General features: G+C 35.4%; 1 protein-coding gene across 3 annotated transcripts in view; it reads left to right on the top strand.

Annotated features, from left to right (window-relative positions):
• Positions 1-9,985, top strand: part of ARAP2 (ArfGAP with RhoGAP domain, ankyrin repeat and PH domain 2) — a 243,037-nt gene that overhangs the window by 104,981 nt on the left and 128,071 nt on the right. For all 3 annotated transcript variants that reach the window (XM_045284220.1, XM_045284222.1, XM_045284221.1), the window contains exon 10: positions 7,158-7,273. In XM_045284220.1, coding sequence (XP_045140155.1) covers positions 7,158-7,273 — 116 coding nt within the window. The remainder of the gene's footprint in view (positions 1-7,157; positions 7,274-9,985) is intronic.

A 9,985-nucleotide genomic window follows, 5' to 3' on the forward strand; every position in this document is an offset into this window, starting at 1 on the left:
TATGACAAAATAATTTATAAATTATCAAGGGTTCATGAGGGAGTGGGGAGCGGGGAGGGAGGAGAAAAATGAGGACTTGATACCAGGGGCTTAGGTGGAGAAGAAATGTATTGAGAATGATGAGGGAAATGAATGTACAAATGTGCTTTACACAATTGATGTATTTATGGATTGTGATAAGAGTTGTATGAGTCCCTAATAAAACGATTTAAAAAAAAAGATCTAAAACAGCGATTCTCAACCTGTGGGTGTGATGGCTTTGGGGATCTAATGACCCTTTCACAGGGGTCGCCAGATTCATAACAATAGCAAAATTACAGTTATGAAGTAGCAATGAGAATAATTTTATGGTTTGCGGGTCACCACAACATGAGGAACTTTATTAAAGGGCTGCGGCATTAGGAAGGTTGAGAACCATTCATCTATGACATATTAACCCAATAAGAAGGATTGGATATGTGTGCATGAATATATATTTTCTCTTCTTCAAAAAATAATACACAGCAACATATGCTTTTTAGCATCTTGCTTTGATCAATTAGTAATAGATTCTGCAAAAATATAATGCAAATACCAAGTTTCCTCAGTTAGTTTTTATTGACACATCTATCAGTGGTTGACTGAATAATACAACAGAATTGATGTGTTAGCTAACGTATATAATTCAATAATTCAGTCACATCAAGAAGAGTTGTACAATCATCAGTCAATTTTAAAACATCTTCAACCTTGTACTCATCATAATCAGTGCCCCATTTGCCCCTAAACTCCCCTGCCATCTTCCCAAGGGACCATTAATCCAATTACTGTCCCTATAAATTTCCCTGTCCTGGATTTCATATATACAAAACACATTAAAAAACAAGAAGCAAACTAAGAAGAATAAGTAAAACAGATTAAAAACACAGTTAAGAAGAAAGTAGAAAATATTAAAGGATAAATGGATCATAAGGGAGATCAAATTGTAACCTAACTCTGCAAAAATCCACTTTCTAATACATCCTGCATGTTAGCAAGGCTGTTCACTTCCCTGGTCCAGGGTCAGAGGACATTACTCAGGGGCTTAATCCATGTGCCTTCCCCTTCACTTAAAAACAGAAAGAAAGAAACAGCTTTAAAATGGGTCTAACAGAGATCAAATGATATGATATTACTTTTTGACCAATCCATGTCTGCAATAGTTGATTTTACATTGCTCTCTCTGTATGAAAACAAGCCTTTTTGAATCATTCTATGATTGGAAGGGATTCACTTGCGGCTAAATTCATGCGTGGACCCTGGAAATGGATTTTGGGCTTCCACTGCCATCCGTAGCCTTCTGCAAAGCTGGTGTTCACAATGTAAGCTCTGATGCCATTCCCTCCTTTCAATTTGGGTTATATTGTTGAATCTTTGAATCACAAAGGTGTGTATGTGCTTCTTCCATGAGACTTAGTTGATACCTCACTTAGATACCCACTTGTTTGAAAACAAGACTTTAAGACCCCAGACTATATTCTTTCTGATAGCCAGGCACCACCTAGTTTCTTCAACACAGTTTGCTGGGGCACACATATCTTCAGTGATCTTTTCATGAGGGCTAGCATCAAGCAGGGGCATATCATAAGAACTTATTGTTCTTAGATTGGGGGTACAATTAAGGATAAGCCCCAAATCCATTCATGCAACTAAGGTTTACATATGTCTCTGGTTTACCTTACAGATACCATTTTTATTTTATATTAAGTTATCAATCATCACATTGGGGCATCCCTTCCTCTGCCATCAAGTTACTGTGGACTGATAGCAACCACATAGGAGAGGGTAGAACTGCCCCTGTAATTTGTCAAGGGTTGCAGAAGTAAAGTAAGAATCGGATGATTGCAACAGAATTATTATTGTTGTCTTTCTTGTAGTTTGGTAGTTTGCATTAAAGAAGGGATCATAATAGTTGAACAACTTTTTTTCTAAGCAAAATATCCCCTCCTACATATTTCTTTTCTTTCCTAGTTTAGACTTTGTAGAATTTAATAATAAACCAAATAAGAAGTAGTTAAGAGCCATGCAATTTTAAGATTTTTCTAAATTTATTTATTTAGATATATTTCCTTTGACTTGTGAAATTCTAATCAATGAAAAATAACTAGTGGAGTTATCTAATTTGCACCTTCAGTTATGAGGTTAATTTTAAGCTTATTTGGAGAAATTGGTTAGAGAAATTATTTAAATTCTACAAGTCTGAAACTATTTTCTGTTATTTTTTATGGTTTTCATTTTCATTTTGTTATTTTATGTAAACATTTATAAAACTTTTTGGAAATATTTAGAACTGGGTAAAATGTGATTAATACTTGACATTATAGAGACTACCATGTACACTGGAGTATAAGCCAATCCGAATATCAGCCGAGGTACCTAATTTTACCAGAAAAAAAGTGTGATGAAAAACTGGACTTATACTTGAGTATATAATGTATATTAAATTATGCTTACATATGTGGTGGTACCAAAAGCCTTGGAATTGCACTGGGCGGAGAGGAGCTTTCATAGTACCCATTTTTTCCACTAGGCAAGCACTGAACAACTGGCTCTGAGTTAGTGCAACCAGAGGCGTTGCCTGGGAAATTTCTCTCTAGACACACTGAATATTTTCGTAAAAACAGTTTTACTCAAACCCTGTGTTTTGTAATGGCTAATTTAAGAGAACAGTATGAGGCTGTTAAATTTTGTTTCCCACTCGGGAAAAATGCTGCAGAAACTGTTGTGAAGTTGAACACAGCTTACTAGGACAGCGCTATGGGGAAAAAAATCAAGAGTATGAGTGATTTTCTTGTTTTAAAAATGGTGAAATGTTGATTGACGGCAAACCTTGTATTGGATATCCACCAAATTCCTGAACGGACAAAAAAGTCAACTTGGAGTTCTTTCCACCAGGTCAGACTGTTAATCAAGTTTTCTATTTAGAGGTTCTGAAAATATTGCATATCAGTGTGTGAAAGAAAAGACCTGATTTATGGCAGATGGGAAACTGGTTTTGCCACCATGACAATTCACCTGCTTAAACAGTTACCTCAGTGCACCAGCTCTTGGCAAAAAACAGCATGCCTATCTTGCCCCATGCACCTTACTCACCTGAATCTGCTCCAGGCGACTTTTTTGTTTCTGTGAATGAAGAGGGACATGAAAGGAGAAAAATTTGAAGACATAGAAGAAGTGAAGAAAAAAAACGAAGGAGGTGCTGTCAACCATCCAAACAGATGAGTTTTAAAAGTGTTTCTAAGAATGAAATAACAGATTCGACAAATGTATTAAGTGTAATGGAGAGTACTTTGAAGGTGATAAGGTGCTTTTGTTAAAAAAAAAAAATTAAATGCATAGCTTTGGGGGGGAAATCAGTTGTTTTGGGGTATACCTAGTGTGTGTAGTTTAAGCACATGCACGCACACACACGTAGTGTGACTAGAAACCAGTTCAGAGAGGACCACTGAATTACTTTTTGATACATGCAATAGGAAATTAATTTAAATATCCCACTGCATATAAAATGTCTTACATAATTTCTTAACGGTAAAATGCATCATACTTTAAAACGTTAAGGTTGTTGTTGACAACTGACCTCATGAGCCAATATTCAGATTGTGTGCCATTTTACTTAACAGCTCTTACAGTAGGTATTATTTATACACACCATTTATTTTTCTTAAGTCTTTTTCTCTCCTCTCCTATTTTAGAAAACCATTGGGGCCCTCTGAAGAATCATCTTTTATGCTTGCAATTTTCTGAAGGCCAGGGATAGGAAAATAGTGATGGAGTTGACCAGCTAAGAAATATTTGAGTTAAACTGTATGGTGTGGAATGGGCACATAGTATATGCATTTTATTAAATAGAGGCAATGAGGAAATGTTTCCCATCTCATTACTAAGCTGTTTCCCATCATATGAGAATAAGTTCAGCATTACTGCTAGAGCTTTCCATTAAAATAAAATATGAATGTGAAATTGTTCTTTCTTGATACAGCCCCAGTTGGGTTGTCTGAAGGTGGTGTTTCTGCACACCGGCACAGGAGTGTCCCTCCGGAGACATAGGGTCTTGACAATCCAGCCTTTCACTCTTCCCGTCTTCAACCAGTAGTCTTGGTGATTTCCTATGCTTTCTCTATAATTTATTTGCATGTTTTCTTGTTCTTCTGAAGGCAGAGAGAAGTGTTTCTATCTTGACACTTTAACATTGTGTGCTAACACTTTCTGAATTAAACAAATGGTTCTGCTGTCTTAATTCAGTGCTGTTCAATGTTAGCAACACATGAGAAGCCTGTGGTTATAGTTCTAGTTTTTAACCTAAAGAGCCGTAGTCCCTGCCCTTTGATTCATGGGATTCAAATCTCACAATGGGAAGCAGTCAAATGAGTAATTTTGATGAGCAACTAGGAATAAGAACTACTCTAAATATGCTCTATATATGACAGAAAAGTAATGGCTTGATGTCACCAAAAATATTTTAATAGAAAATGCAATCGCTTCATCTTAAAAGCTCTTTAGGGCACTGGCATTTATGTTACTTTGGGGTTCATTTTGCTGTCATTTAGTGCAACAAGAGCCCCTAAACAACCTTAAACAACTTGTTCCCAGGCTTCTCAGTTTAAGAGTTCTGAAATGACTTCTGGTTGACATTTCCCAACAAGATAATAGACAATGAGTGAAAAACCTTCTTTTAACAAGCTCCCCCTCCCCACAAACAAGAGATATATTTGTATTTATTCAACCAAACTATAATACATGACCAGCCATAGCTGCGAGGAAGAAATGGAAGTGGTGTTTTTATGTTTATCGCATAAAGTAGGAGAAAGATCAGAGGCTCTGTGAATTGCTTCTTTTATACTCTCCTACAAGCTTCCTTGTTGCAAATGGACCACTATTTGTCTGTAGTTTTCCATTAGTGTGCCAACTTACTCTTCCCAAGATTTAATTTAGAAAATCAGAGCACATTTAGTCTAAATCTGATAATATAGGTGACTTATCTATGTGGAGTCACGGATTAACTATTTTTTTAAAAAAAATAATCTTATTTATTTGATATATTCCCAGAATCCTGAGAAGGTAAGAGATTGTAAACTTCCAAGTGTTTTTTTTAACAATGTTATTGGTACTTCATTCACATATAATGTAATTCAATATTTCAGTCATATCAAGAAGAGTTGTACAATCATTACCACAATTAATTTTGGAACAATTTCTTCTTCCTTTCAATCATTGTTATTTGTGTAAGTTTTTTCAATTGTAGCAAAAGTGTACACAACAAACATTCTCCAGTTCTGCAATTTTTGCATGTATAATCCAATGTCATTGATTATACTCTTCATGCTGTACAACCATTATTGAGATCCTTTCCAAAATTTTCCACTACAATTAAAATAAACTCAATGCCCCTTAAGTAGAAACTCTTCCTCCATCTCCATGGTAACCATAGGTTAAGTTTTGTTTCTTTTCTTCTTCTTTTTTTTTTTAGATTTCTTGATACAATATTCACATTTATACACTTCCATTATTAAATCACTTTTTAAAAGAGTTGTATTACGTCATCACAATCAGTTCTAATGCCCCCCTACATTGATTGCTTCCTTATTCCTAGATTATTCTTCATGTTTCCAACTTTCACATTTGAATCAGCAGCAATTTTCAATGCATCTTGACTGCAGGTTTGATCAATATCAATCTATAGCAGTTGGTAAAAAGGTTTACCTTTAGATCTTAGTTGTTGGGCTGTAAATTTAAATTATATTCCTATTATTAAAAAGACATACATTTTCTGAATATAGTTTATTTGCATGTTTTTAACTTTTTTTAGATCATTTTATTGGTGGCTCTTACAATCCATACATCAATTGTATCTGACATATTAGTACATATATTCCATCATTCTTTTCTAGACATTTACTTTCCATTGATCCCTTGGGATCAGCTCCTCGCCCCCCCCCCCCAACCCTCGTGGCCCCTTGATAGATTATAGGTTGTTAATTATTTTCAAATCTTACACTGACCGCCGTCTCTCTTGCCCTCTGGTTTCTGTTGTTCTCCCCCCTGGAAGTGCCATTAATTATACCTCTGACCCCTTGAAGCCTCCTCACCCCCCACTATCATGGCCCCAGTACCACTTCCCACTCTGGACTAGACGGGAGCATGTACATAGGTATAGGCAAGAGATAAAACTCACAACACATGGAACCCACCGCAGGAATGGGAAAAGAGATACCAAAAGGGCAGAGGGAGGGGGGAGAGATGGGGAGGCAGGGGTACAGATCACAATGAATGGCTCTTCCAAGTGGTTTTCCTGCTGACTTTCTTTCTGCAGCCTCTGGAAGGATTGCAATTTTGGTGAGTTGAGTTGTACACCATGACCACTGTTGGTGAACAAATGCCAATATTCTTACCAAAACTGTGTTAGAGGAACTTCTTTTAAGTATCTAGTAGGAGGAAAGGGGAACGTAATATAATATTGGAATTGAAACCAAATTACATGCCATATATTCTCGAGTATAAGCCACCCGAATATCAGCTGGGGCACCTAATTTTACCATAAAAACTACATTAAAATGTGCTGAAAAACTCGGCTTATACACAAGTATACACGGTACTTCATCGTGTGTTTGTGTGTGTATGTGTGTGTCTTTGTGGCAGTATGTGTTTGAGGAAGTCATGTGACAGGAGAGAAGTAACACGGGGAAACAAAGGAGGAACAATGCGATAGCAGGAGTTTCCGTTTCTTCCTGCAGGTCCCACTAACTGCATTTGCAATGAAAGTATCTCTGCTGATTAGTTTTTCCTATTTAATATGATTGGTAATTATGCCAACATCACAGTGTCATTTTGCTCCCTACCTAGGAAAGTGCTTTGAATATAGTAGAAATCAGTGAACAGGTGAATATAATGCTTACCTTCAATGTGAAAGAAACAGTCATAGTTTATCAATTGCCCAACTGTCGAGTTCAGAATAGCATAGTGTTATTGAAAGTGACTACCTGGAATGAGAGAATAACTCTCAATGTTTTAAAGGAAATCTTATATTGTAAAGATCTACTGGTATATGTAGTGAAATTTACTATGGTTTACTGGAAAATATGAGTGAGGCTTTGAAATTCATTTTTGTTTTAATCCTTTTTCATATTTTTTCTCCAAAATAGGATTTTAAGAGTGGACTTGGTATTACTGTAATTCCTATGAATGTAGCCAATGTAAAACAAGTGGACCGAACTGTGAAACAATCTTTTGAAATAATCACTCCATATAGGAGTTTTAGGTAAGCTATTTAAAACTATTTATGGAAGTATTTATATAGAAAAGCTTCAAGCTTCTATGGATATACCAGTAATGATGATTTTACCCATTATATGATACTTATCTCATATTTCTATATTGTAGTATATGCCAATATATATTCTTAAATCTTATAAATTAGTTATCAAATCATCATACTTGTAAAGACAATTGATTTATGAAATGGGCGTAGTTTCTTAATACCTGTTTTTCTTATACTTGGTGAACAGTAGTTTTTTAATCATCAAATACATGACATATCTCCTCACATTTGGAACAGAGTAAAAAAAATGCATGCCTTTAATCTATATTACTATTTACCACCTTTTAGCCCAAATATAATGTCTTTTAAGATCAATCACTGACTTAACTGCTTTATAGTGGTTTCCTAAAAGAAACTTCAGGCCAAAATGATTCTAAATTTAATGACTCTGATGGTACATACTGATTCAAATATATCTACATTTAATTATATATATTGCATTATTGCCTTCTAGCAATGTCTTCATTATGACAATGAAACTGCAAAGCTAAAGTCCTTAGTAGGTTCTATTAATTTATGACTCCATAACTTTAGTATACAGAAAAGGCATAAGTTAGTATGTATTGAGCAAAGCCAGATTAATTTATTTTCTAAAATCGTCAGCACACAGCAAAGTACTATGCTGGTTAAAGTCCTTTAAAGACTTAATGATTTCTCAGTAATTTCAAAAACGCTATCAAATCTGTTAACTCATTCTATCTGTCAAATTGTATCCACTCACTCTTGCATAAGCTTTATTTTTGCATATGCATATTCTAGCCTCTTAGAAATGGTGGCCCCAAATTCCCTAGGTTCTGTATCTGGGCACGCATTGCATCTGGTCTTTCCCAGAAAATCGGGTGCCAGTGTTATACAATGCCACATCTGTTTTCAGCAAATGTTTAAGCACCGAGTTCTTAAATTCCTGGCATAGAAACCTGGCATCCGATATTTCTAGAAATAGGTTTGTCATTTCAGCAAATTTAGGGTTAAATGCTTTAAAATGGTTTCTGCATAGTAATTGACCTTACATATTTGCTCTTTCTCTTTGTAGATTTAAATTGTAACTTTAATCAGGTTTACTTGCTATGAATTCATATAGATAACCCATTTCAGCATGTCAGCAGATATTTACAATTAATTCTGTCCACATAATTAATACAAAGTTATTGGAGTGAAAATATTCAGCCATTGTAATCAAATGAAAAATCATTTCTTTAAGATGAAATCTGTATTTTAAGTCTCTAAATAAGAGGATTGCTTACTTTGGTTGTATCATAGTGCTTCAATTATATTTCTTAAGAGTGCTATATTAAGTAGGTATTACCTTTTTTTTGTTTATAGAGCTTTGCCTATTACTTCTGCTGAGTGATTTTAAATTAGGAAAAATGTGTGCCAGTGTTCTATTTTTGCACCATACTAACTCAGTCTGTATGCTGAGCAACTAATCTGAGAAGCTGGACTATACGAAGCAGAGTGTAGTATTAGAATTAGAGGACATCTCATTAACATCTGGTGACCTGCACATGACACAATCTAGTTTGCTGAAAGCAAAGAGGATTTACAGCACATAGTGATGAAGATCAGACGACAGCCTTCAGTATGGATTGTATCTCAATGTATAGAAAACAAAATCCACACAACTGGACCAATATTGAATATTACGATAAATGGAGAAGAGATTAGAGTTTCCAAGGATTTAATTTTACTTAGACTCAGTATCGATGCCCATTAAACCCTAGTCAGTAAATCAAAACACTATTTTGTATTGGGAAAACATGCTGCAGATGACATCTTTAAAGTAGCGAAAAACGAAGATACTCTTTTGAAAAGAATATTGAAAACCAATTGCCTCATCCACTTTAAAATAAGCTGAACTGTGAGTAGTGAAAACCGAAGAAGGATTGGTGTATTTGTATAGCACCAGTGTTGAAGAATATTGGATATACTGTGGACTGCCAAACAAACAAATCCTTGTTGGAAGAACTACAGCGATATTGCTCTTTGGAAGTAAGGATGACAAGACTTCATCTCACATACTTTGAACAGATTTTCAGGAGGAACAGCTCCTGGAGAAGAGCATGTTTGGTAAAGGAGAAGATCAGTGGAAACCTTCAAGGAAATGGCTTGACACAGTGGTTGCAAAAGGAGGCTTGAGCACACCAAGGGTGTGAGGATTGGACAGAATCCAGCAGTGTTTTGTACTTTAATACACAGGATCAAAGTTCAGCCAACTTGATAACACCTACCAAGAGCAGATTCTAACCGTTACTCAAAATAGAGATATTGCCTGTGACCAACTCTTCTTTATGGAGAGCTGGAAACCACTAGGAAGCTCATTCATGTAGTAATAATGATGATGACATATGGTGCTTTAGGAAAAATATGATTCATGTAGGCAACTCATTTCTTTTACATGTATTATGTGCTTGCTCTGGTGGTATAGTGATTTATCAGGTGGACTGGTAAACTGAAGGTCAGCAGTTCAAAACTGGCCGCCTCACCATGGGAGAAAGATAAGGTTTTCTACTCCCTTAAAGAATTACCTCAGAGAAAGCAAAAGGAAATAGAGGAAAGAACTAGGAGGCAAAGGACATTTATAGAGGTCTAAATACAGGCATGTACATATGTAAATATATTTATATATAATGGTAAATATATTTATATATAATG

Source organism: Echinops telfairi, unplaced genomic scaffold (assembly GCF_000313985.2).
Source record: "Echinops telfairi isolate 266 unplaced genomic scaffold, ASM31398v2 ScPeMD7_7468;HRSCAF=8506_0, whole genome shotgun sequence".
NCBI classification, from domain to species: domain Eukaryota; kingdom Metazoa; phylum Chordata; class Mammalia; order Afrosoricida; family Tenrecidae; genus Echinops; species Echinops telfairi.